Source organism: Rhamphochromis longiceps, linkage group LG4 (genome assembly GCF_057381845.1).
Source record: "Rhamphochromis longiceps isolate RC_006_pf linkage group LG4, R_longiceps_female_GT1.1, whole genome shotgun sequence".
Classification (NCBI taxonomy): Eukaryota; Metazoa; Chordata; class Actinopteri; order Cichliformes; family Cichlidae; genus Rhamphochromis; species Rhamphochromis longiceps.
In genome coordinates, this window is record NC_140560.1 from 20,811,645 (window position 1) to 20,839,495 (window position 27,851).

The following is a 27,851-nucleotide window of genomic DNA, read 5'->3' on the forward strand; positions in this document are numbered from 1 at the left end:
GAGACAGAAGGCTCAAGGTGTTCAAATCCTTAGAAAACACAAACTCACTATTCCATCAAAAATGCTGTCAGCAGCACTCCTCTGACACAGTCTACAGCCTGTGTGCGAGCTGAAGCCTGTCACCTGGGTCCTCTCCAAGTCTCAGCAGCAGTATTTATGGACTGTGTTTGACCCACATACAAAGCTTAAGGGTGTAGTGGACAATAAGTGACGTCACAGTGTCAGTTTAACTTGAAATGTGACTCCTTACTCAAAGTAGTTCATATTTACATGTTATTTCAGTTAATTTCAAGTGAACCACCATCATCTCCTCACCTTTGAAGATTTTAAAGTCGTATATTTATCGTGTGTGGCAGCATGACACTTCTAGGTCACTGTAGGTGTAGACAGCCAAACACTTGTTACATTAGACCTTAAAAGCGTTCCCTATAAAGGGAACATAAGCTTATTGTGTTATGTAAGTTTAGAATTGTTTTCTTTTAACATCTTCATTGCTAATCTATCAACATCAACACTTGCAGATGACTGAATCATCTCAAAATTTATATGCAACAAGTTACAACAAAAATACGACAGTTTCCCTTTTTCCACTCTTCTCTTGTGGTGAACATCTAACGCACATACATGTACTAGAAAACGCAAACCAGTTATTCAGAGAATCTGCTCCTGGGGAATCCAACAGAGATGAAATGTTATCGATTTTACAGAGCTCCGGTTACATTCATGAAATGTTTTGCATTTCAAACTCATGATGCTAAATTCCACAATAGATACACAATCTTACTGATCTAACTTCTTGACTCCCGATGTGCACAGACAGACAAAGACACGCAAGATGCAGAAGGTAACGATGACCTTTTCAGCTTCCCATTAAACAGTGGTGAAAGGCCACAGTCTGTTCTGCACAGAGGCCACAACAGAGCTCCTTTCAGCAGCTCTGCGTGTGTGTGCGCGCATATGTGTGTGTTTCTGAGGCAAACCAGAGGCGGGTGACTTTCTGAAAAGGTGAGGGGCAGTTGGTGTTTCCACCGGTTTGATATTAGCTGCTGAGAGGAATTCCTTGTATTCTCCAGGTCAACTTTGGATAACAAAGCCTGGATGATAAATTCTGAGGCCCAGCGTTGTTGTCAGCTGCTGCCACATGACCCCATAGCCAAGAACTCGCACTATCACTTTGTCAGTGCTTAAACAAGAGCAGAAAAAGTAGTGAAAGAGAAACCTGATCTGTACAGAGCTCATAAAGAAACACTAATCCGAGGCTAGCCTGTTCTACTTTCCTAAAAGGATTCCTTCACTGTACTTTCCAAAAGCACATCAAAGCCTACGAACCACGTGTGAGGTGCTAACTGTCCACTCTGCATACGTATTTAGCCTGGTAATATGTCATTGTCAGCAACAGCAGTCCAGTGTGTGGACAACGTCAGGAGGAAGGAAACAAAAATAAAACTGGGAGTTTAAACAGAAAAAAATGGGGTTGAACATGATGGAACATCCCCCTGGATACATAAACAGACGTGTGTGTGTGTGTGAGTCTGTGTGTGTGTATTACACAGAAAGATCGATTACAAAGCGTGCCACACAGCAGACATGCACAACATTTAGGAGATGAAAGACAGGGAATGCAAAATCTGAACAATGGTAATTATCCGTGAAAGCATGCTCACACAAAAATGAGAAAAATATCCCAACCTGAGATCCTGAGCACTGTCTGTGAAATACACAGCCATGCTTCTTTACAACAAACAAATTAATAGCCACGTGCATATTTAAGCTTGGTTAAAACACATCAGTAACATTACATGTTTGAACAGCTGGACTCAAAAACAAACTGTTTTCTTTCTGCTAAGAAGACAAACACACAAATCGAGAACAAAGGACAAAACTTCCTTCCTCCACTTCCAACTGATTTTTAACACACACACACACACACACACACACACACACACACACTCCCTGCCAGTATGCAAAGCACTCACCGTGTGTGAAGTGTTTGTGTGTATGAGCTGTCCCCTGTCGAAGTGCAGCGCTCCAGTGAGAGGCCAAACTCTGCTGTGGCTCTGGAAGCTCCCTGCCTGCCCCTCCCACCCATGCCTGTCATGTGACTCTGCACGCAAGGCAACACCACACGCCCACTTCCTTCAAATAACCCCGACCCTCCCTCTGACAAATAAAAGGGAAAAAACACCCCCACAACTTCCAATGCGATAAAAAGTAAATGTTAGCAGAGAACGGACAAAGACAGAGCGTCAGTGGCTGCGATAAAGAAACAACAGAAGAGCTGTGTGTGCGTGCGCCTGCAGCTCTGCAGGCTTTAGGCCAGCTTCTCCTCAAGTCCCACATTAAAAAACAAAAAACTAATTACTTTGTCTGGACTCCTTATCTCCTCATCTTTACGTCAAACTACTAACACTCAGTCCCTTTAACAAATCAGTACCCTCCATAAATCAAGACTCACTGATTTCTTTTCCCCCTCTTTGCAAATTTTATATCATATTGGCTTTTACAGCAAATCATTTAAAAGAAAAAACAAAAGAGTAAAAATGTTTTAGATAAAGCCAAAGAAATCAAGCAGACAGAGCAGGGGATATGATGACATTTATCCTTTTTTTAAAAAATTCACAGGAAATTGTTGTTTTTTTAAAGCAGCTTTTGTAAGTACTGAATAATCCCACAGCAACTAAACTGAAATGCTTGGCAACAGTCAAGAGCCTGGATAAGATATCCTCAGACATTTCAACAGTAAAAAACATTACAGGGATGATGTACAAACACTTTAATGCTGTTACAGTAACAATAAAAGCCACATGTATACAAAGTATGACAAAGTATGAAAAGCAATAAAATAATATAACATGAATCCATGTATTAGGCAGGTATATTTATTTATAGCATATATTAGATTGTATACTGTAAACAGATGTATAAGATGAGTTAGATGGGGGTAGGAATGGCTGACCAGGATATGGTCAACATCTTGTTCTTGTTTTCCTCTTGAATATGATGGCTTTTAATGATTGTGTTTGTCTTTTATTCCCTAATACGTATTGACACTTGTTACTTATATGTTCAAAATAAAGATTTGATTATGACAGTGCAAACACCAACAACTATTACTATTTTCCAGTGAAAATATAAACAAAAGACGAAATCTAAAGAATGGCAAAATGAGATGTTAAAAACACCTGATCCCTTATCTTCCAGTACCTGAGAACAAACCAGTCACTTTGGCTGATTACTACTCTTTGGAAGTGTGTATATTCATGCCAGATTAAAGAGGACGGGAACAGCTGTTTTCAGGCTCACAGGAAGTGTAATTACACACCAGTGCAGCAACTTGAGTTTAACCTTACAGCCACATGAACAGACACACACACACACACACACACACACTCTCTCTCTGGGCAACACCTGCATTCCTTGAAACGAACAGTCAGGTTCCTGAAAAAAAACCAGGCGTAATATGTTGGAGAGACGTGTCATTACTCAAACTCAGAGGCCAAAATAAACCAGGGCTTTTAAACAATGTCCATCTAACGAAACTGAAACATCAATATGGACCTTCTGAGTCCTGCACAATACCAACACACGATTCATTAAATCCGACACACAAACATAGCTGGACTTGTAACTGTGATAAAAACCAGGTTTTTACCAAATATGGACGTAAAATAAACCCTTGTTGTCGTTAGTTTTACAGGGTGGAGAACCCTGCAATTTCCCCCAAACTCGGGGCCCCGTCTCTCTTACAGCTTTTCGCTCTTTGACCTTTTTCGTTCTTTTCAACTCACTCTTTCTGAAGCTCACCTTTATCTCCCCAATAAAAACCTGATGTTTAAAGTGGAGACACTGGAAATGTAGATAATTCTGACAGCACTTAATAATGGGTTTAGGAGCTGGTTTATTACTCAGCTGCACTTTATTTCACCAACACGACACAATCATCTTTGAAATCTTCTTCTGTGGATTATGCAGATAATACAATAGGAAGACATAACAGAGCTTTTCACTCCTAATATGCATTGCAGCAATGCCAGTGATGAAGCAAGCCACAGATAGTTTAAATAAAAAGGGGCAATGGTCATGACTTAAGACAAATTAAAATCCACATTTAGGAAGACTAAAGCATCATCCTGAAGTCACGTAAACAGCTGTGTGCATAAAACTGTGCCACTCTGAACTCGAAACACAAACTCCTCTTCTGAACATCACTGCCACTCAGGAGCTGCTCTCCAAAGGTCTCACTATTAACTTGTCTTTTTTTAAGCCTAAAATAGACTTTTTATGAGATACAAATTCCCTCTTTCAGATTTTCTTCTTAAAAACACTGACTCCTGAGTGAACCGTGCATACATGCAGCGTGGGCCAACCATCATTTGTTTGATCTGACATAACTTGGCAGACTTCTTTATTACAGAGCTGCTGTGCTGCTGGGGACACGGCCTTCTTAAATGAAAGAAGAAAAAAAAAATCTTAATTTTGAGGAGAAGGAGACAGAAAGCCGATGTCAGGGGCTGAAGTTTGTGGGCCACGCTGAGCCAAGATGGTGTCATGTACTGGCAGGCAGAGCATGAAGCTGCCTGGCTGACCCCTGACAGTATTCCTTGCAGTTGGACTTTCATAACACAGAGATACAGAAGAACCATAGATTGACTGGGCGCATTACATTAAAGGCATCACAGGTTGTCTTTTTCCTCCACAGGAAAATAGTGTAGTGTACGACTAATACAGAGGGCTGCAACACATCTTAAATCAGTATTCAGTAGACTGCAGTGCACAGGGTGTGTGTACAGTTCTGCTATGAACCATCTTAGGCTGATAAATGACACTACCAAAAATAAATAAATAAAGGTTCGTTAGCTGACATGCATGCTGAGGTTTCTAAAAAACAAAAAAGCAAGTACAGAAAAATTAGATCAACAGCAAGGACCTTATTCATTTCTGCAACACTCATGCTGCTCATGTGAAAGATGTGGGTGGTGGCCACGGAGAAACTAAATGTTTCCTTTGTGTGTGTGTGTTTCTACCTCACCCAGAAGGAATACTTAAGCCTCCGTACAGGATAAAAGGAGAAACTTGAGCATGTCTTTATGTGTAAACATTTGTGAGTTTACTTAACCTAAAAATCTATTGTGCACCATCACACTGTGACGCTTGGATTTCCATTTGGAGATGAAGAGTAAACACTCGCAATGTAAATAACATTTAGGGGCCAACTTTAGGGCAAATCTACCGGAAATTAATGTAGGTCAGTGTCCTCTGAAGTAATAGAAACAGTGTGGGGGTGTGTGTGTGTGTGTGTGTGTGTGGGGGGGGGGGGGGGGGGGGGGGGGGGGGGGTTTGAAGATGTCACATGAATCCAATTCTCTGGGAAGAGGAAGTACTTCCTCACTGAGGAGGATTTGTAGTAAACAGCTGAATGAGGCCCTCTCAGGGTTCTGAAAACAGCTCCTTCACCCTCCTCCACCCGATGTGTGTGTATGCCGACACTGAGCCACTCAGCTCTGTGTTTGTGTATTGTGCTTCTTAATGTATAATACAGTGGACTTCAACGTATCTTTGACAAATGTTTTCCAGCTCCAGGCGCTACCTTCCAGGTGCAAGGCCAACTACCTGTGTGACAGCAGCATCTGCTGGTAGCTGGTAGAGTTGCAGCAGTAGAAGCAGCTCCACGAGCTTCAAAACAGCATGGGTCAGTCTCCAGCCTCAGCTTTGCAGTGCAAAACTTGCATATCTAAAAATTTGGCAAGTGTATATTTAGTTATTTTAACATGATGAAACTTAAAATTTGAGTTGTGGTGCAAACATCTTTGTACATAATCGTAAAGTTTTTATATGGTGACAGGAACTACAGAACATCTTTAAACAATGAAAACTAAAGTAAACAAATTATAAATGAAAACATAGCCATTAAAAACACGTGTACACTATTTAAAATTCACTCAACTACAACACGAGAGACTCGACTGCAATTTCAGTCCCTCACCTCTGCAGTCGGGCAGACACACCCATATTCAGACTTTGGATTAAATGACCAATAATCAGCTTTTGTATTTTAACAGAACCAAATTACCACAAAAAGAAACAAAACAGAACAAAAAAGTTGCTGGTAGTTGCTGTTTTGTTTTCTCTTTTGTTCGCAGCAGCAAATAAAAAATAAGTAAACAATGTGAAGAGAAAACTTGTTCCAAGATAGACTCAAACTAACTGTAACTGTTGGACCAGAAAACCATCTGGATCTTTATTTTGAACATGGTCTTCACTTGTTTTGGGAAAAAACAATTAGCCAGTTGCAACATCTGTACCACTAGATGACTGATGAGAAATTTTGTAAAAGTGTTATAAAACTTTCCACTTTTCACTTGTTATTTTTACTCTCTAATATGAGTTAATTTTGTGCTAAGTTTGAAAATTTTAAATGGATAGACCCACAGCATGCTTTCAGTGAAAGGCCAAATCAATATTTTGTATATTAGCTACTCAAAATGGTTCTTACTGTGCATCATCTGTACAATATCTACTCATGTCTAATCTAACAGTAGTGACTCCCAGCAGATTCATCCAGTGAGGCTCAAGGACAATAATGCTGATGGAGAAATGACAGACATGTTGATTAAGAGTGTATTTGACTGATGCTTTTGAATTTTCTCTGTAATCTTGAAACTTTTGTGCTCATTAAACTGTATTTTCAAGCGTGAGATGGTCATTTTCAATGATGTGTTGTAACCGTCTTGATTCAAAAGTTGTATTAGATATGCACATATTAGATATATGTGCATTGTTCACAATGTAAACTAACTGCATGCCCTGGTGACTTACTGACCTAAAATAAATATACGATTCACTTGATTCAAATCCATCCGTGTCTTCCAAGTTTCAAAACATAGCTGATATAATAGTAAAGTAATAATAAAGGCAAGGCAAGTTTATTTGTATAGCACAATTCAACAACAAGGTGATTCAAAGTGCTTTACAGAGACATTAGAAACAAGAACAAATAAAAAGCATGATTTAAAATTGAATAAAACAAGCAAATAAACTAACTAACTAATTAACAAACAAACAAACAACAGTATATAAAATCAAAACAGATAAAATAAAATAAAATAAAAAAGTAATAGTAAATTTCTACACGTCCTGATAATGGCAAAAGACCAAAAATGCAGCAAGTGTGAGAGGCCAATAACCTGCATTAAAACAAACAAAAACATCCAGTCTCAAACAAAAAGCAGATTATGTGCAAATATTTCAATCTACTCTAGTAAAGTCATGAGCTGTGACACATACATATTTTTGGACACAGAAATAATCTCAAGTTTTTATATAATGACTACAGATCACCTTTAAACAATAAAATTTTAAATTAAGAAAACAACAATCATTCAAGAAAACTCCAAATTCAAAAACATGTGCACATTGTGTGAAATTCATATGTGATCATTTGGTACAGGAGAGACTACTGCAGTGTCACAGTTCGACACCCTGCCATAAGGCAGACACGCCCATATTCAAAGCTTCCATTACAAGCCTGCTCATAAATGGCCAATAATCAGCTGTTAACAGACACGTGACTGCCAAACTACCAGATACTGAAATGTTTTTTTGTCTTTAAAAACGGAAGGAAGTCAAATGGACACAGTTGTTTTTCAACTTCCTCTTCACAACTGTCAAAGCTCCTCCCTCTGGATTTATTTACAAGGAAAGCAAAACCTAAAAGAAGTTAAAACTGCTCTCACACAACAAATAGATCAGACTGAGAGAAGCATACCGACACAGGTAAGTTCCCTCATTTTCTAAATTCCTTACTCGACTGGTGAGGAATTTACCCACGTCTATAATGCAGAATATATTCAGCAGGTGACAAAATATTCCATACACAACAAAGTGGATTTGACATGGAGTCTGTTACCGTGCACTACGTATGCCTTTTGACTAATTACAAGCATACATACTGTCATTCAATATGATCTGCAAGTCTGCAGGATTAGTATTAAAGCTTTGAATTTTAATTTGTGTAACTTCCTGACACAGTTATTGGGAGTGTCATGAAACCAGTGCCATGGCCAATAAAAAGTGAAATACAATTCATTAAGATTAGCAACTGGCTTTATCTAATACAACATGAAAACATTTTCGGAATCTCTCAAACAAAATCTGCTTTGTTTAATTATTCTAAGCAGACCGTTCAGTGATCCCGCCCTCTTGTTTATCTGAAGCTGACAGGAGGACTCAGTGGACAAGTCAAACAAGTTTTGATTATAAATGAAGAGTTACTAGTGTGACACTCCCCTATCATTACCTCCTCTCAGGTCCTGTTCAGGAAGTTAAGACTGTTTGGTAAAACAAGAGAATTTCTGAATTTAAGGTAAAAACAAAATCTCTTTATTTAAGAAATAAAGAGACATTTTTATAAATGATTTTGTAACTTTATAACATTTGTTGTTCCCTGGGTTAACACCCCCCCCCCCTTCTAATTTAATAAAACTTTAATTTACTTTTCCTGGTGAAAATACCATTTACCAGGAAAAGTAAATAAAACCTGTTTCAGTGTTTGTACAACCAAATGATTAACGCTTAATTACAGACTAGGAAAGAAAAATTAAAGTCCTTTTTTAAATGGTAGCATGTTGATAAAAATATGTAATCATAACTATTATATGCATCACAGGTCACACAAAAAGACAAAAAAAAAAAAAACTTTGTAAGGGCGGAAAATGCATGGATTCACTAGCTACTTAAATCTCTCTACAGGCTGATGAAGATGTCAGGAAAGATCATCTGTTGCTGTGTGGCTCTGCTCCTGACCCTGACTTCTGTGTCAGCTGTAAGACGAACACTCAATTCAATCAATGATTTGATGTCAGTAGGCTTCGGCCAGTCTGTGCCGATCCACAGTCTTGTGCTGCTCCACTGGTTTGCCAACACTGTTAACATTGACAGAAACGATGTCATACATCTGAACTTTAACCCAAACCATGATTATGGGTCCCACTATTATGGCAACAGTGGGAGGCTGTTTGAACTATCGCTGGGATCCACATACTACACCATCGGTAACATCAATGCATCAACATCAGTCCCACTTCCACCTCATGTCCGAGCCCAGTCAGGACATGGAAACAGAGTTCGAGTCGTTATTAGAGTCAGGGAGGCATCTGGAGTGCGACAAGTAGAGCGTGTCTATATCACGCAGCATTATAACCAATTTAACCATCAAAGGTCAGATTATGATCAACATCAGACGTACGAGATCACTACCAACCTCTTAAGAGAGATCAGAGAGTTTTCTATGGACAGTGATGACATGATATCATTAAGGTATCTTAGGGATCGCTTTGGACGCAGGGCTAATGATTTGCAGTTAGAACGCATCAGAAACATGTGGGGTCACCTTGCTTCTCTCGGACTGTTGTTCCACATTGTGGGGTATGCTGGGCCAGTACAATCCTACTGTAACCAAGTCCAGTTGGCATCAAGAAAAAATGATTCATGGAGCAATATTCAAGACTGTCTAGGTTTCTTATGTCGTTTGTTGTTTGCAGTTTTTTTGGTAGTTGCTGTTTTGTTTTCTCTTTTGTTCGCAGCAGCAAATAAAAAATAAGTAAACAATGTGAAGAGAAAACTTGTTCCAAGATAGACTCAAACTAACTGTAACTGTTGGACCAGAAAACCATCTGGATCTTTATTTTGAACATGGTCTTCACTTGTTTTGGGAAAAAACAATTAGCCAGTTGCAACATCTGTACCACTAGATGACTGATGAGAAATTTTGTAAAAGTGTTATAAAACTTTCCACTTTTCACTTGTTATTTTTACTCTCTAATATGAGTTAATTTTGTGCTAAGTTTGAAAATTTTAAATGGATAGACCCACAGCATGCTTTCAGTGAAAATCAATATTTTGTATATTAGCTACTCAAAATGGTTCTTACTGTGCATCATCTGTACAATATCTACTCATGTCTAATCTAACAGTAGTGACTCCCAGCAGATTCATCCAGTGAGGCTCAAGGACAATAATGCTGATGGAGAAATGACAGACATGTTGATTAAGAGTGTATTTGACTGATGCTTTTGTATTTTCTCTGTAATCTTGAAACTTTTGTGCTCATTAAACTGTATTTTCAAGCGTGAGATGGTCATTTTCAATGATGTGTTGTAACCGTCTTGATTCAAAAGTTGTATTAGATATGCACATATTAGATATATGTGCATTGTTCACAATGTAAACTAACTGCATGCCCTGGTGACTTACTGGCCTAAAATAAATATACGATTCACTTGATTCAAATCCATCCGTGTCTTCCAAGTTTCAAAACATAGCTGATACAATAGTAAAGTAATAATAAAATAAAAAAGTAATAGTAAATTTCTACACGTCCTGATAATGGCAAAAGACCAAAAATGCAGCAAGTGTGAGAGGCCAATAACCTGCATTAAAACAAACAAAAACATCCAGTCTCAAACAAAAAGCAGATTATGTGCAAATATTTCAATCTACTCTAGTAAAGTCATGAGCTGTGACACATACATATTTTTGGACACAGAAATAATCTCAAGTTTTTATATAATGACTACAGATCACCTTTAAACAATAAAATTTTAAATTAAGAAAACAACAATCATTCAAGAAAACTCCAAATTCAAAAACATGTGCACATTGTGTGAAATTCATATGTGATCATTTGGTACAGGAGAGACTACTGCAGTGTCACAGTTCGACACCCAAGGCAGACACGCCCATATTCAAAGCTTCCATTACAAGCCTGCTCATAAATGGCCAATAATCAGCTGTTAACAGACACGTGACTGCCAAACTACCAGATACTGAAATGTTTTTTTGTCTTTAAAAACGGAAGGAAGTCAAATGGACACAGTTGTTTTTCAACTTCCTCTTCACAACTGTCAAAGCTCCTCCCTCTGGATTTATTTACAAGGAAAGCGAAACCTAAAAGAAGTTAAAACTGCTCTCACACAACAAATAGATCAGACTGAGAGAAGCATACCGACACAGGTAAGTTCCCTCATTTTCTAAATTCCTTACTCGACTGGTGAGGAATTTACCCACGTCTATAATGCAGAATATATTCAGCAGGTGACAAAATATTCCATACACAACAAAGTGGATTTGACATGGAGTCTGTTACCGTGCACTACGTATGCCTTTTGACTAATTACAAGCATACATACTGTCATTCAATATGATCTGCAAGTCTGCAGGATTAGTATTAAAGCTTTGAATTTTAATTTGTGTAACTTCCTGACACAGTTATTGGGAGTGTCATGAAACCAGTGCCATGGCCAATAAAAAGTGAAATACAATTCATTAAGATTAGCAACTGGCTTTATCTAATACAACATGAAAACATTTTCGGAATCTCTCAAACAAAATCTGCTTTGTTTAATTATTCTAAGCAGACCATTCAGTGATCCCGCCCTCTTGTTTATCTGAAGCTGACAGGAGGACTCCGTGGACAAGTCAAACAAGTTTTGATTATAAATGAAGAGTTACTAGTGTGACGCTCCCTTATCATTACCTCCTCTCAGGTCCTGTTCAGGAAGTTAAGACTGTTTGGTAAAACAAGAGAATTTCTGAATTTAAGGTAAAAACAAAATCTCTTTATTTAAGAAATAAAGAGACATTTTTATAAATGATTTTGTAACTTTATAACATTTGTTGTTCCCTGGGTTAACACCCCCCCCCCCCCCCCCCCCTTCTAATTTAATAAAACTTTAATTTACTTTTCCTGGTGAAAATACCATTTACCAGGAAAAGTAAATAAAATCTGTTTCAGTGTTTGTACAACCAAATGATTAACACTTAATCACAGACTAGGAAAGAAAAATTAAAGTCCTTTTTTAAATGGTAGCATGTTGATAAAAATATGTAATCATAACTATTATATGCATCACAGGTCACACAAAAAGACAAAAAAAAAAAAAACCTTGTAAGGACTGAAAATGCATGGATTCACTAACTACTTAAATCTCTCTACAGGCTGATGAAGATGTCAGGAAAGATCATCTGTTGCTGTGTGGCTCTTCTGATCTTTACATCAGTTTCAGCTGTAAAACGAATGCTCAATTCAATCAGTGAGCTACAGTCAGTCAGATTTGGCCAAGCGGTACCTATGGAGAGCCAAGAATTGCTCCGCTGGTTTGCCAACAAAATTGAAATTGATACAAATGGTGTCATACGACTGAACTTTGACCCACACTGTGATTATGGCTCACATCATTACGGCAACTTTGAGGGGTTGCTAGATGAATTGCCATGGGGGTACAGATACTACACTCTTGGCAATGTCAATCAACAGACATCACTCCAGCTTCCATCTCATAGGAGAAACAGGGCCCGAATCATAATTAGAGTCAGGGAGCAGTCACAGACAGTAGACCAAGTCTATATTACACAGCATTATCAGACATTTGACTACCAAAGGTCAGAGTACGATCCAGAACAAACGTACCTGATCTCTACTAACCTCCTAAGAGAGATCAGAAGGGCTCGTATGGACAACTCACCGATACATCGTGTAAACGCGTCCCAGTCATGGGACACTGGAAACAGACAGGCTGCAACAAGAAGAAATGGACAACCTAATGGTTGGAACGATTGGCTGTTGTTCGCTTTGGTTGTTTTAGTCTTCATTTTGTTCATTTCCTTTTTGTCAACAGCAAATAAATACAACAGATAGGGCTGTTCGATATAACGATATATATCGGATGACGATATAAAAACGTCTATCGTTGCATTTTACGCTATCGTTTGTTTCGTGGTGTCGCAAAATAAACTGTTTACGGCAATATGTTTCCATTATTTTGATGGTCACTGGTCGTGTCCAAATTCAAGGGCTGCATCCTCCTGAGGCCGCATTTGTAGACCAATTATGTCACAGCGACGTGCCGAAGGCTGTCCAAATTCGTAGACTCCTCCAAATGCAGCCGACAAATGCGTCCTCCTTTTCCCCGAATTTGAAGGATGGGTCGGGTGTGTCCTTCGTGGCCTACCATATCCCAGAATTCATAGCGCGGCCCAGCCAAACTCCAGTTTCCAACAATGGCGGCCGCTACTAAGTTTTAAAATTACTCATACTAATCTTTCTGGGTCACAAAATAAACTTAACATATTTTCAGGCAAGAAAGTAGCTGTGTAAACATCAAATATCTGCTCGGTTTATCAAGATATCGCATATTTGCAAAAGTGCCTCGACATTTTCGAAGACATCTGCTACCCACCAGCTCGATAGCTACTCAGGAGCTCGAGGGTCACTGAAGCCGCCGAGAACGGCACAACTCCCGGCACATCATTTTCAGATCACTGTGGACTGTCGCTACTCAGGTTAAACGTAATATATGTCACTTAGACAACCTAAAAATGTTATTGTTGGGCTTTTTTCAGTGTTTTGTTTGTTCGTGAGTAAATCGGTTTGGCTGAGATTAAAGTTATTAGATTAGATAAAATAAAACTTTATTAATCCCCGGGTGGGTTCCTCCTTGGTTTTTACACAGCTGACTAAACGTCAAACAGAAAACTGATTAAACAGAAGTATGAGACAGTCGAGAATTTACGCCAGTGTCCTGTTATATTTTAGATAGCAAGGAGCAGACGGCTGAGTTTATTAAACTCCACCGAGACAGCGGTGACGCTAATCAGAAGGCTAGACCGTCCAATTTCCCCAGCCGTTTACTTTCGGCCTACCCGACCTTCTGAGGACCCGGCCCACGTAGACCGCCAAGGCTGGGTCCTCAGGAGGATGCAGCCCATAAATTTGGACACGACCACTGTAGTGACTATATTAATTTCTTAAAGTTCTTTCTTTCTCTTATATTTAACCACACTACAGACAGACAAGTGCTTGTTTTTATGCGTTGTCGTTAGCTACAACAATGGTAAAACCACCGCGTGTCTGCTTGTTTTGTTTTCCACATAAAGCTTTCACAATAGAGCTCAACATCCTGTTGAGACTTTTCAAAATAAACGGAATCACATGAAAGATGCAGAGTATTTACGGATGAGAAGCAAAAAACGAGCCGCCAGGTGCTAAAAAATAAACCTTAGACTCAAACGTTAGAACAGGCTTTTCCCCGCAGCACGCTGTGTAATAAATACTCACAAAGAAAACGGTGGCCGTTACAACCCATGTCTAAAAATGTATAGTTTCATGCATCAGTTAAAACACTCGACTCCAGGTACGCAACGCCCAGCTGGAAACACTTCACGCAAGTCGAGCTGCCCGAGATTCACAGAATTTACAGAAAATGTTACATTTTTGTGATTTATATCGTTATCGGACGATAGATGTCTTAATATCGGGATATGAGATTTTGGTCATATCACACAGCCCTAACAACAGAGTATAGTTTAATCAGTAACTAAAATTGTGCTCAGGACCAGAGAACCTGGAGCATCTTTGTCTTGACCGGGACAACAGGGCAGTTATCTGAGTTTGATTACATGACTAATAGTAGTTTCTGCTGTACAATTTGCAACCATGTCATTATCTTTTTTTCATTTTTGTTTTAGCCTGGACTATATGAGTTTATTTTGTGTTAGATTTAAAAGACAGGCTGGTTATAGCATGCTTGTAATAAATCATTTTGACAGCAAGTCACAAAAATCAACATTTTGTGTGTGGACTTCAAAATTGTGCATTTGTATTTGTCAAATATCTAATCATGTCTAATCAACAGTAGTGACTCCCAGCAGATTCATCCAGGGAGGAGAACGGACAATTACTCTGACAGATGAATGACAGAGACGTGTTGTGTTACTGTTTTGGTATTGTATTGCATTTTTAAAATGTTGTGCTCATTAAACTGTATTTTTAATTGGGGACAGTCATTTTATGTGATGTGTTACAACTGTGTTGACTCAAACGTTGTATTTGATATTTTAGTCTTGCTTAAAAAGTAAATTAACTGTGTGGCCTGGTTAGGTACTGGGCTATAACAAACAAGATTCACTTGATTCAATTTCATCTGGCTCTTCTATGTTTTACAACATAGCTGATATGAGGTTTGCAATGCACTACGTAGATTTCTACACTTTCTGATAATGGCAAAAGATTTAAAAAAAAAAAAAAAGGAAAAAAGTGTTTGAGGCCAATAATCTGCTTTAAAAACAAAACAAAGAAACAAAAAAAGGAAGGTCGAGAGCTGTGGCACTTGCATATAAAAGTGTCACTTGGCTGTGTACCCAACTAAAATGCTAAAATACTGTTCTGTTTTTCTCCATGAGGACGAGGTTTCATGCAAACAGCTGTATTATGAAACTTCCCGTTAGCGCTAGCCTTTCCGGCTGCTTTAGTTTCTTTTTCAGGGAAACAGAAACCTAAAGTGAGTTACGTCTGCTCCTACACAGAGAGCTCAGACACTGGCAGAAGCAGGCTAAGGCAGGTAAGCTCTCTTACTTTCTGCTGCTAATTTGAATCATTTGGAGACTGATTAACTCTAGGTTTTATTGTAAAGGCTTCTCTGCTTAGAATTTATTCTGAATGGAAAATTATTTACACGACAGTGCAGCTAACAGCATTGGAATTTATATGGAGTAAGTTACAATAAATTCTGAGAGTCGATCGTCTCTTTGATTACACACTTCTAATGCACCCTTTCACACAGAAGAAGAAAACCACACAACATACATTCACAAACATAAATTCACCTCGTTCTATGGCTTTATTGACCCACTGAATGCATTTCAAAATTTGAAGCAGGCTTTTATGTGATGGATTGTTACTATTGGTCTCTATTACACAGAGTCTACAGAGGACTTTGCGATATTTTGTGTTGTGGATTGTTTTACTTCCTGAAAAGGCAGCAATCATAATAAACACTGCATGAGCAGCAGCATCATTAGAATTGTAGCACAGCTACAGTGGGGCAAAAAAGTATTTAGTCAGCCACCGATTGTGCAAGTTCCCCCACCTAAAATGATGACAGAGGTCAGTAATTTGCACCAGAGGTACACGTCAACTGTGAGAGACAATGTGAAAAAAAAATCCATGAATTCACATGGTAGGATTTGTAAAGAATTTATTCGTAAATCAGGGTGGCAAATAAGTATTTGGTCAATAACAAAAATACAACTCAATACTTTGTTATTGCCAACAAAGGTTATGTTACAGAGGTCAAATGTTTACTATAGGTCTTTACCAGGTTTGCACACACAGTAGCTGGTATTTTGGCCCATTCCTCCATGCAGATCTCCTCGAGAGCAGTGATGTTTTGGGGCTGTCGCCGAGCAACACGGACTTTCAACTCCCGCCACAGATTTTCTATGGGGTTGAGGTCTGGAGACTGGCTAGGCCACTCCAGGACTTTCAAATGCTTCTTACGGAGCCACTCCTTTGTTGCCCAGGCGGTGTGTTTTGGATCATTGTCATGTTGGAAGACCCAGCCGCGTTTCATCTTCAAAGTTCTCACTGATGGAAGGAGGTTTTGGCTCAAAATCTCACGATACATGGCCCCATTCATTCTGTCCTTAACACGGATCAGTCGTCCTGTCCCCTTGGCAGAAAAACAGCCCCATAGCATGATGTTTCCACCCCCATGCTTCACAGTAGGTATGGTGTTCTTGGGATGCAACTCAGTATTCTTCGTCCTCCAAACACGACGAGTTGAGTTTATACCAAAAAGTTCTACTTTGGTTTCATCTGACCACATGACATTCTCCCAATCCTCTGCTGTATCATCCATGTGCTCTCTGGCAAACTTCAGACGGGCCTGGACATGCACTGGCTTCAGCAGCGGAACACGTCTGGCACTGCGGGATTTGATTCCCTGCCGTTGTAGTGTGTTACTGATGGTGACCTTTGTTACTTTGGTCCCAGCTCTCTGCAGGTCATTCACCAGGTCCCCCCGTGTGGTTCTGGGATCTTTGCTCACCGTTCTCATGATCATTTTGACCCCACGGGATGAGATCTTGCGTGGAGCCCCAGATCGAGGGAGATTATCAGTGGTCTTGTATGTCTTCCATTTTCTGATGATTGCTCCCACAGTTGATTTCTTCACACCAAGCTGCTTGCCTATTGTAGATTCACTCTTCCCAGTCTGGTGCAGGTCTACAATACTTTTCCTGGTGTCCTTCGAGAGCTCTTTGGTCTTGGCCATGGCGGAGTTTGGAGTCTGACTGTTTGAGGCTGTGGACAGGTGTCTTTTATACAGATGATGAGTTCAAACAGGTGCCATTCATACAGGTAACGAGTGGGGGACAGAAAAGCGTCTTACAGAAGACGTTACAGGTCTGTGAGAGCCAGAGATTTTCCATGTTTGAGGTGACCAAATACTTATTTTCCACCCTGATTTACGGATAAATTCTTTACAAATCCTACCATGTGAATTCATGGATTTTTTTTTCCCCATTCTGTCTCTCACAGTTGACGTGTACCTCTGGTGCAAATTACTGACCTCTGTCATCATTTTAAGTGGGGGAACTTGCACAATCGGTGGCTGACTAAATACTTTTTTGCCCCACTGTATATCGGTAAGTATATTCTGTGTTAAAAAAACCCCAAAAACTGTCAATACAGACATTAATTTGATAATGCTTTTGGAAATATTCAGGTTTACTCATGCAATTGTATTTTAGCAGCTCATGAGCCCACAAACAAACGCCAGGACAAAACGTTCTGGCTTAATTAGAAGCAGACAAACTTGTACTTAAGGACCAGGAAAGCTCAAAACGTACGTACACACACACACACACACACACACACACACACACACACACACACTAGCAAAGCTTACTGCAGGGTTCATATGGAAACATGTCTAATGTTTAAAGACCACTGGGAAAATATGAACAAATGTAAGGTAAAGATGCAGAGATGAATAATGAAACCAGTAACTTCTTAAATCTCTACAGGATGTTGAAGATATCAGGACAAATCAGCTGCTGTGTTGCTCTCCTCCTGACCCTCTCCTCTGTGTCAGCTGTAAGACGAGCGCTCAATTCAATCACTGACCTGAAGACGGTAGGCTTTGGCCAGTCTGTGCCCGAGTACAGCCTCCGCTTGCTCCACTGGTTTGCCAATGAAATTGACATCAACAACAATGATGATATCCTGCTGACCTTTGACCCAAACAGTGGTGCTTATGGCTCACATTATTATCGCAACAATGAAGAGCTGTTAGACCCACTGCCGAGGGGATACCGATACTACACTGTTGGTAATAGCTACCAAGATGCATCACTGGGACTTCCAGATTATGTCGCCGAGTCAGACATTGAGGACAGTAACAGGGTTCGCATTATAATTAGAGTCAGGCAGCAGAATGCAGCACGGATAATAGATCAAGTCTATATCACACAGCATTATGAGACATATGAAGATCAAGGGACAGATTATGATCCACAACATACATATCCAGTCACCGTCTGCCTCCTAAGAGCGATCAGAAAGTTTTCCTTGGACCGCAATAACATCAACTCAATGAGGTCTCTCAGAGACCACTTTGGAAGCAGTGCTGATGATTCCCAGCTATGGGAAATTATGGATATCTGGGATGAGCTTGCTTGTCTTGGACTGTTTTTGTTTATTGTGATCCCAGAAAAGTATTCCTCTCACAAACACAACAGCAGACGTCAGCCAGCACCAAGAAGGAACACACAACCTGATTTGGAGAGCAGGCAAAATGTCACTTCTGGGATGTCTGCAAAAGATCAAGTGGATCATAGAAATGGGATAAAACTGAAGGTGTGTAGATATATATGTATGTATGTGTGTCTGTTACTTGTAGTTATTACTGCCTATTACCTGTGGTAATGCAATTTATAATTTATATATTCTGTATTCAGTTATGAAGGCTCTAATTGTTGGTTGCGAGCTGCCGCTTAGATGCTTGTATCTGCCCGGGGCTGTTGATGGGTCTGTATGCAATGATGGGTGTAGCTGCGGGAAGTTTATTGTTTTTTTTTGTTGATGAGTGAGTATAGGGGTGGGATTTAATAAGTTTTCTTCGTCCCACTCCTTTTTCAGGCAAGTTTTGTTTTTTGTTTTGTGTATTTTATGTTCAATATAGGTATTTGTTGTGCCTGAAAATGAATAAATAAATGAATGAATGAATGAATGAAAGGTGACAACAGGCAAAAGTGGAAACGCCAGAATTATTTGGAGCAATGTTCATAGTGACCTTCTTAAACGAAATGTGATGGTGGCACTTTACCAGAATAATCAGGAAGAGAAAGCCCTGACTTCTAAATGTATTGAGAACATAGCGTCAAGCAGTTATGACACATCAGTACCCCTGAATGAAGGCCTTCAGGTACGACTGCATGAGGTCAGGACTCGATTTTTCTTCTGGATTTCAGTAGGAAAGGAGATAGACAGAGGCAGTGAGTTTAAAAATCCCAAAGCTGTGAATATAACAGGATACAATGCTAACCTGCAACTCTTTGCAAATGACGGCAAGGCTTGTGCTCGCTTAACAGTGACAAAGTCTTTCCATAACTGGAAGTCTGAATTTAAAAACGCATGGGTAGGCTTCTATAGCTCTGAAAATAACGCCACAAAAAACTATGAATGGTGGCAGTGGCAATGGGCAACAAAATTCAAAGAAAACAATTCTCAGGACAATTATAATGTATACGAGTACGAGTCAGACATGACAATTGCCCCGGGAGTGCAAGCACGCTTCATACTGCAGGATGAAATCGAGAAAGCAAGAACCTCACCCTGGGCTGAATGAAGAAATTTACTCCTTTAAATACTGATTGAATAATGTTTTTTAAAAAGCCAAAGAAAGAAAGTAGAGACAAGTGTTAGCAGCAGATTTTAATTTCAGGTCATTACCAGCCTCTTAAGAGTGATCAGAAAGGTTTCTAGAGACCACTTTTGAAGAAACAATCATGATTACCAGCTATGGGACATTACAAACATATGGTTGTTGTTTATTGTTGTCAAGAGGCCTGGCCCTATACTATGAAGCAAACCCAGAGTATCTTTCAATTACCTGGATTCAATGGTGATCAGGATACATAGTCATACGAAGCTGTTTATCAACTTGCCAAGTTAACTCCCAGCTTCTTTCACATGAAAAGGGTGGTCTTAGCATCTGATTGATCTCAAAGGAGCATTTCATGGATCATATACACAAAATGATCCCTACGCAACCTAAACCAGACATTATCAAATGGTGATTAAAAATCTGTAAACATAGTAACATTGAAAAAAAAAATGAATAAAATTGTATAAATGTTTTTATACTTCACTTTAAATGCTGCTAAATCTTATAATACAGCCACTGGGACACAAAAAGAAAAACACCAAGAATACCTATTCAACAAATCAAAGTCACTTTGATCTGCAGACAAACTGAAGTCATTTCAACATCTCCTTTATTAGCCTGTGGGACAGTAAGTTTTAATGTTCAAATGCATCTAGTGTAAACAGCTGTAATGTGCATCCATCACCTTAGAAATAATCAACAGCACAGAGCATGCACTCAGCCATAAAATAATTAATGTGAATTAAAATGTTTACTTTACCACTCAATGCACTAAGTCACAAGATTAATGAGTTTCTCTCATCCTTTTTGCAACAGTGTTGCATTTTACAGTTTATGTTCTTTGCATAATTTTGATCAACATTTATCATCATCTGATAAGGTCTGTGATAGCAACACTCGTAGGGATCATTTTGTGTGGAGGACGAGTCATATGACCCGTGAAACACCCCTTTTAGATTGGTGTTGGCAGCATCTGACCAACCGTTTTATGTGAACATGCAGTGGAAACCCTGGAGTTAATGAGTTGATAACTAGCTTCGTGTAACTGTTTATTCAATTGCTGATGTTAGAGTAAGTAAATCCAAATAACAGAAAGATACCCTGGGTGTGTAGAACTTGCTTCATAGTACAGGCCTCTGAAAAGCTACAACTCTAACCTAAATAACCTATTGCAGGCTGCAACACAAGGAAACAACACAACCATGAGATAGCACCTTTGGAATCAGGGCTTCTCCAACATATGTGTGCAAGGACTAATTTAACTAAAATCAACATCAGCACATAGTTTAAATCGAGCTTCTCTGTTAGAATTGACTGTTACCGACTACAGAATCCTGTTACATCATTATTCTTACTTGCTGTCTTGATACACTCCTAGCAAGTTTTTACTTTTTTCAGCACCTTAGCTCCTGAACGTTTTTTCCTGGTATTTCTTCTGCATCAGTGAAGACTGTATTTTTCAAAAAGGACAAATTCAGATAGTGAGGCCATTAGTAATTATTGGCCTATTTCAAATCTTCCATTTATTGGCAAGATTACGTATTACGATTAAGTAACTGCTTGAAAACAAATTTCTACTATGAAATTTTCCAATCAGGATTTCATCAATGTCACATCACATAAACTGCTCTCATTAAAAAGGTGTTCAATGATATTTACTATCATTGTTTACCTGTTTTACACTATATTTACATATGTTTTTAAATCGGTGTTATATATTTTTTTTAACATTTTTAAATTTTAATCATACTTTTCTGTTCATTCATCAATTCATTTTTAATACATATATTTTCTTCAAAAATAAAGTTATTTTAATCCAATTTCGTAAAATACTTTGAATGACTGTTGAGTAAACGCTGATATTTAAACACATTAGCACACTGCCTTGCCTTCAAACCAGTAAATAACACAAAGAGGCACAACATGCTCTAGATATCAACTGAACCAAGCTATAGTCGCCTTACTGTTCACCAAGAAAAGGCCCCGACCACCAGCAGGATGTTTAATTAAACATGGAAACAAAAATCCAGCAGGAGTTGTTACATTGTACGCTTTGCAGCCATCTGTTTAATTTTACTTTGTGCTGTATGGATTTGCTTTCTAAATCTTGCATAGAATGCTTGTAATGAAATGTTTGGGATTTCTAAATATCTTTTTAGCATTTGAACTACATAAAATTGTGCTTACTGTGTATGATGTAGTTGCTCGCCACAGATTTGAATCTTGAATAAGACATGCATTTTATAGATGTTTTTTGTATTTCTTCTGTCATCTTGAAAAGTGTGTGTTCATTAAACCATTTTTTCAAGTGTGCAATGGTTATTTTGTGATGTGTCATAACCAACTTTAGAAACACAAACAAGCAGATGCGTAGAATGTAAGGCTCATCAGTGCCTACGCTATAGGGCTGCTCGATTATGGCAAAAATGATAATCACGATTATTTTCACTGAAATTGAGATCACGATTATTTGACGATATTTATTTAACCCTTTAAGACCTACCATAGAACCAAGTCCACCAGAGCTTATATTATTATTTTTTTTTTACATGTTGTAGTGCCATTTGTGGGAGCATTTCAAGTTGCTATACATCAATACAACTGTTATAGCCCATATTTTAATAATATGTATGCATTAAGTCCATAGTAATTACATAAATTGCAAAAAAGTGTAATAAACTACAAAAAAAATTGAAAATCGCTTTTGTTTTGTTTACATATATTTCTACTTGGAGAAATTTAAGAGGTTTATCCCTCAAAACTTTAAATACAATAAAGTTGCAAAAAAATAGTTTCCCACCACAGGAAATTTATTTTGAGTGTCTTCATAAGTTTTATTTTGGAGATACAGCAATTTTTATATACTGCAGGAAAAACAAAAAACAATCCTATGATGCAAATTTGCAAAGAAAACAGCATGTGCATCATTTTACTGTGGGAAGTGTTACGAACAGCTGATAGGAACAGCAAAGCGTGTTTCTGGAATATTATGTTTTTGTTCCTGCAAGCGCTTTTTATGCAATTTTTGCAAAGCTATATGTGGAACGAAACCGTGACCTAGGACAAGCTGATGGCATCAGATGTAAGTACAACTCCTCCGGTTTCATATGCAAAACAAATTATTGCGCTAGCTTACACGGTTCAGATTCTACAGGGATTTAAAAATAGTTACGCAAAACGGAGCGTGCTGCTCTGACCGGCTTTAAAGGGTTAACAATAACTTTTAAAAAATAATATAAAATAGTGTGCAACACCACTGAAGTTTTTTTTTTTATTTTAAACTCTCTTTTCAACCAACGGCAGTCACTCTCCAAATAACTTCTGCTTAGCTTTCCGAGCTTCCCTCGGGTCCTCTTAATCAGCGGTCTCCACCCTTTTTTGCGCCACGGACTGGTTTATGCCCGACAATATTTTCACAGACGGCCTTTAAGGTGTCGCAGATAAATGAGGGAGGGGCTAATAATCGGCTCAGTCATTTTTAATGATCGTTGAAAGCCCAGATCGTAATCGTGATTAAAATTCGATTAATTGAGCAGCCCTACTACGCTATATGACCAGGCTCTGGCTGCTGGGCTGGGGTCAGCATAGAGTCAACTTTATGATCACGATGTGTTCTTGGCTAGCTGTGTGTTATCATGTCATCTGTTCAGATGCTTGCAAAGAGCTGATGATGTGTTAATAGCATAATGCGATTGTTTCTGACATGGGTGCAGTTTACCCTGTGGTGTATGAAATGCATGTCTGTTCCATTTTGCTTCTCAAGCACACGAAATGAATTCACATCCATTTCTTTTATCCGCTCTATCCATTCAATATGCAGATAACTGAAGAACTTTTGCAACGCAAGTAAAGACAACATTGTAAATGTAATATAATTACTGAGCTAAGTGTATTAACCCGTACCTGCCTTGAAGCAGAAGTGTCATTATGTTTGTATTAGATATATTATATTCTCTCAAACATAAACTAAACAAATAAAAAAAAAAAAAAAAAAAAAAAAAAAAAAAAAAAAGACAAAACAGTGTCCTGGTGACCTACTGACCTAAAAACAATGTATGATTCACTTGCTTTAAATCCTTCTGGGAATGTTCGTTGCACGTCTTCCATGTTTCACAACATAGTGAATAACAAATAGCAGGTAACCAAGTGACTCTTTCTGTTGCCTAATGATGGCAAACGACCAAAAAAGAAAAAAAAAAAAAAAAAAAAGTCAAGTGTTTGAGGCTAGTATTCCACATACACATACATATATTAAAAAAAGTGAATAAAAATTAAGACACTGACGTGCAAGTATTTCAATCCACTCTAGGCGGTCAAGAGTTGTGACACATGCATAGAAAAGTACTTACAAAGACCTGATAGACTTGATAAGGCTTCAGGCAATACTGACTAATATTTAACCAAATTTGTCTCAGTCGCTCTCCCAACAGTCACACACTTCATCCTAAACCTGCTCTTAAAAATGACAAATAATCAGTGTTTGTATCTAGAAGCGTGGCTGTAAACCCAGCTAAAATGCTGAAACAGTATTCTGTTGCTCGCTATTACAGGAGGTGGTTTCATGCAGACAACTTCCTGTTAGTACCAGCCTTGCTGGCTGCTTTGGTTTCATTTACACGGAAACAGCAACCTAAAGGGAGTTACCTCTGCTCCTACACAAACAAAGAGCTCAGACACATGACAGCAACAGACTAACGCAGGTAAGTCCTCTTACTTTTTGGTGGGATTTTGAATGAATTTATGACTGATTAACTCTAGATTTTATTTGTGAAGGCTTCTCTGCTTCTCACGTTATTTTAGTATTGTATGTAGCAAGGTACAAAAATTGAACATTGACAGTCTTTTGTAGCATTATGTACTTCTAATATATCCTTTATCATAAAAGACAACCACACAATTAATATTTACCTCACTTTCTACAGCTTTATTGACCCACAGAATCATTTTCTCTATTTGAAGCAGGACGTTATGCAATTCACTGGTTCTAATGGTCTTTATTACACTGATAGTCTACAGAGCACTTTGTAGCAGCTTGTGTTGTGGATCATTTATTCATTTGACAAAGGCAGTTATCATAAACATTGCATGAGGAACACTGTCATTAGAATTGTAGCAAACAGCCAAGTATGTTCAGTATTAAAAATAATACAGACATTGGTGTTAATGTTTTCAAATTCATGTTTGTAAAAAAAAAAAAAAAAATTTTCAGGTTTACTCATGCAGTTAAATTCAATAATTCCAGTAGTTCATGAGCCCACATATAAAGCTTGGTTCAAAACTTTCTGGCTTAATTTTAAAGAAAAAGCAAAAACAAAAACAGAATTTGTACTCAATGACGAGCCAGGAAAGCGCACTCCTGTTGTTTAACCAAATGATCTGGCTCATGAAAAACACACTGAGACACGATCCTCATGTTAACTTAAGGCAACACTGCATTATGGGATTAGCCAAAGGAAAGATAACTGGCAAAACCTGTTTCACTGTTTATATGAACATGTCTAATGTTTAAAGACCACCAGGAAAAAGATCATCAAAATATGAACAAGTGTAAGGTGAGGATGTAGAGTCTAGATGAATAATGAAACCACCAACTCTTAAATCTCTCTACAGGATGTTGAAGACAGGAAGAATCACGAGCTGCTGTGTGGCTCTCCTCCTGACCCTAACCTCTGTGTTAGCTGGAAAACGGGCACTGAATTCAATCAGTGATCTAAAGTCAATCGACTTTGGACAAACGGTGCCCAAACACAGCCTCCTGTTGCTCCACTGGTTTGCTAATGAAATTGACATAGACAACAACAACATCATCCTGCTGACCTTTGAGCCAAATAGTGGAGACTTCGGCTCACATCATTACGGAAACTACGAGAGGGTGTTAGACCCACTGCCGAGGGGATACCGATACTACACTGTTGGCAACATCAATCAACAAACATCGCTGCCAATGCCATATTATGTCATCCACCCACGGGCGGAGTACCCAGCGAGAAACAGGGACAGGATCATATTCAGGGTCAGAGAGCAGAACGTGGGACGCCAAACTTCACAAAGGATCGATCAAGTGTATATCACACAGCATTATGAGCAATCTGAAAATCAGGGCACGAGGTATAATCCAGAGCATACATATCAGGTGACTACCAATCTGCTGACGGAGATCAGAGAGTTTTCTGTGGAAGAAAATGACATGAGCTCACTGACGTATCTCAGAGACCGCTTTGGAAGCAGTGCTGATGATTCCCAACTATGGCAGATAAGAAACACATGGGGTGAGCTTGCTTGTCTTGGGCTGTTTTTGTTTATTGTGATCCAGGAGAAATATTCCACTCACAAACGCAACAACAGACCTCAGCCAGCACCAAGAAGGAACACACAAACCGATTTTGTGATCAATATCCCAGAGAGCAGGCATAATAATCCTGTTGGAATGTTTGCACAAATTCAAGTGGATCATAGAGATGAGATAAGACTGAAGGTGACAACTGGAAAAAAGGGAAATGCCAGAATTATTTGGAGCGATGTTCCTAGACATCTTCTTAAAGAAGGTGTGATGGTGGCAATTTACAAGAATGATCAGGAAGAGGACGCTCTCACTTATAAATCTATTGGGAACAGAGAGTCGGGCATTTATGATACATCAGTACCCCTGAATGAAGGCCTTCAAGCACGACTGCATGAGGTCAGGACTGTATGTTGCTTCTGGAAATCATTAGGAGATGAGATAGACAGAGGCAGTGAGTTTAAAAACCCCAAAGCTGTGAAAATACCAGGTTATGATGCTAACCTGCAACTCTTTGCAAAAGACGGCAAGGCTTGTGCTCGCTTAATAGTGAATGAGTCTTTCCATAACTGGAAGTCTGAATTTAAAAAGGCGTGGGTAGGCTTCTATAGCTCTGAAAATAAAGCCACAAAAAACCATGAATGGTGGCAGTGGCAGTGGGCAACAAAATTCAAAGAAAACACTGATTTTCAGGACATGTTTTATGATGTGTACGAGTACGAGTCAGGTATGACAATCGCCCCAGGAGTGCAAGCACGCTTCATTATGCAGGATGAAATTGAGAAAGCAAGAACCTCACCCTGGGGGGAATAAAGATATTGAAAAAAAATTTAAGATAGATATATTAAATTAACCTGTACATACGCCCTTTCAAATAATAGCTGAATGATTTTTATTAAATAAAAAAAGGCAAAATAAGATACCAGACTAGTGATGTCCATACTGTATATTTAAAGGTAGATTTTTAGTAAAAACAATCATATAGTAGTAGATGTAAAGGTATTTCAGGTCCTTCATCTCTATGCTGTCTTCTGCTGAAAACAGACATGAGCCTGTAAGAGCTCATTGCAGAGATACTGGTACTAATGTGCTGTACTTCATGTGGTCAGACGTTTTTGTAAAGCAGTGATGAACTGGGTTTGAGTCAATCAGAAACAATGTATTCATCAGCCCATAATCACAGAGCAGTGTTAAATGTCCATTTATGGAAAAAGGAAGAAATCCATGGGATCAGAGTTAAGATTTCTATGGGGAATTTTTTATATGTATGTAACGAGATTAATGTGACTGATTTTTTGTTTTTTTACCTAATGGAAAACGGACATAATGGCCATGCTTTTTGTAAAGACTGATTTCAACTGTGTATGGCATGCTTATGTTGATGACCCCTTTACAGCAATGTGGCACTAAGATTTGACTCTTAAGGGTTCAAGCTAAAATCCTGCAGACCTCGCCTATACGGAGAATAGACTGGCCTGGATATCACCTGCTGGGATTAAAGGTCCTAGTGTGTAAATGCATTTTAAAAAACTGTACAAAGTCTTCTGTAACGGCCTTATCGTTCATGATAAAGTGCTGCCCTGCAAAGGCTTTTCAATGCTCCAGCATATCTAGTCAAACAAGCCGCACCTCTGTCTCAGCTGTTTGCACAAGATTGCAAAATATGAATTGCCTGAATGAATAAATGTCATGTGTGTTAAGCTGTAAGTGGGTCTAAAGTTTAATGAAGAACATCCTGTGAAAAAGACTCAAAAATTGTGTTTGTTAAACCTAAGTTTTTTTCTAAAAGTTAGATGTGCATAATTACAGAGACAGGTGTTTCTCTTTTTTCTAATCACAAGACGTTT

At 38.7% G+C, this 27,851-nt stretch overlaps 5 protein-coding genes across 12 annotated transcripts in view; 4 read left to right on the forward strand and 1 right to left on the reverse strand.

The window, feature by feature from the left end:
- Nucleotides 1-27,851, reverse strand: part of LOC146671496 (septin-9-like) — an 83,938-nt gene that overhangs the window by 16,665 nt on the left and 39,422 nt on the right. Inside the window, exon 1 of one of the 6 annotated variants that reach the window (XM_085403720.1) lies at nucleotides 1,977-2,111. The exons of the other annotated variants lie outside the window; for them this stretch is intronic. The gene's annotated coding sequence lies outside the window, so the exon portion shown is untranslated. Of the gene's footprint in view, nucleotides 1-1,976; nucleotides 2,112-27,851 lie in introns of those variants that run through there. 6 annotated transcript variants of the gene reach the window in all.
- LOC146671497 (uncharacterized) lies at nucleotides 7,005-10,065 on the forward strand. Its single transcript, XM_085405013.1, has 4 exons — nucleotides 7,005-7,773; nucleotides 8,307-8,362; nucleotides 8,749-9,423; nucleotides 9,972-10,065. The coding sequence occupies exons 1-4, from the start codon at nucleotides 7,627-7,629 to the stop codon at nucleotides 10,063-10,065; spliced, it is 972 nt and encodes a 323-aa protein (XP_085261139.1). The 5' UTR covers nucleotides 7,005-7,626.
- LOC146671498 (uncharacterized) lies at nucleotides 10,867-14,852 on the forward strand. Of its 2 annotated transcripts, XM_085403725.1 has the most exons (3): nucleotides 10,867-11,010; nucleotides 11,544-11,599; nucleotides 11,995-14,852. In XM_085403725.1, exon 3 carries the CDS (start codon nucleotides 11,999-12,001, stop codon nucleotides 12,692-12,694), a length of 696 nt encoding a protein of 231 aa, XP_085259851.1. In that variant the 5' UTR covers nucleotides 10,867-11,010; nucleotides 11,544-11,599; nucleotides 11,995-11,998; the 3' UTR covers nucleotides 12,695-14,852. The 2 variants fall into 2 exon arrangements, with proteins under 2 accessions (XP_085259851.1, XP_085259850.1); XM_085403724.1 differs by lacking the exon at nucleotides 11,544-11,599 and having other exon boundaries at nucleotides 11,995-14,851.
- Nucleotides 15,347-21,937, forward strand: LOC146671499 (uncharacterized). 2 transcript variants are annotated; one of them, XM_085403722.1, is made up of 4 exons: nucleotides 16,687-17,481; nucleotides 17,590-17,681; nucleotides 17,863-18,694; nucleotides 19,074-21,937. In XM_085403722.1, the coding sequence occupies exons 3-4, from the start codon at nucleotides 17,864-17,866 to the stop codon at nucleotides 19,683-19,685; spliced, it is 1,443 nt and encodes a 480-aa protein (XP_085259848.1). In that variant the 5' UTR covers nucleotides 16,687-17,481; nucleotides 17,590-17,681; nucleotide 17,863; the 3' UTR covers nucleotides 19,686-21,937. The 2 variants fall into 2 exon arrangements, with proteins under 2 accessions (XP_085259849.1, XP_085259848.1); XM_085403723.1 differs by lacking the exons at nucleotides 16,687-17,481; nucleotides 17,590-17,681 and adding an exon at nucleotides 15,347-15,395.
- On the forward strand, nucleotides 24,321-27,766 carry LOC146671500 (uncharacterized). Its single transcript, XM_085403721.1, has 2 exons — nucleotides 24,321-24,424; nucleotides 25,335-27,766. Exon 2 carries the CDS (start codon nucleotides 25,336-25,338, stop codon nucleotides 26,815-26,817), a length of 1,482 nt encoding a protein of 493 aa, XP_085259847.1. The 5' UTR covers nucleotides 24,321-24,424; nucleotide 25,335; the 3' UTR covers nucleotides 26,818-27,766.

What these genes read in the sequence shown, in the direction of transcription:
- LOC146671497 (XM_085405013.1), top strand. Translation starts at nt 7,627, where the DNA reads ATGGACACAGTTGTTTTTCAACTTCCTCTTCACAACTGTCAAAGCTCC. An exon ending in AGAGAATTTCTGAATTTAAG is followed by an intron (nt 8,363 to 8,748) that starts GTAAAAACAAAA and finishes ATCTCTCTACAG; the next exon opens with GCTGATGAAGATGTCAGGAA. An exon ending in CTGTTGTTCCACATTGTGGG is followed by an intron (nt 9,424 to 9,971) that starts GTATGCTGGGCC and finishes CTAATCTAACAG; the next exon opens with TAGTGACTCCCAGCAGATTC.
- LOC146671498 (XM_085403725.1), top strand. Translation starts at nt 11,999, where the DNA reads ATGAAGATGTCAGGAAAGATCATCTGTTGCTGTGTGGCTCTTCTGATC.
- LOC146671499 (XM_085403723.1), top strand. Translation starts at nt 17,864, where the DNA reads ATGTTGAAGATATCAGGACAAATCAGCTGCTGTGTTGCTCTCCTCCTG. An exon ending in GAAATGGGATAAAACTGAAG is followed by an intron (nt 18,695 to 19,073) that starts GTGTGTAGATAT and finishes AATGAATGAAAG; the next exon opens with GTGACAACAGGCAAAAGTGG.
- LOC146671500 (XM_085403721.1), top strand. Translation starts at nt 25,336, where the DNA reads ATGTTGAAGACAGGAAGAATCACGAGCTGCTGTGTGGCTCTCCTCCTG.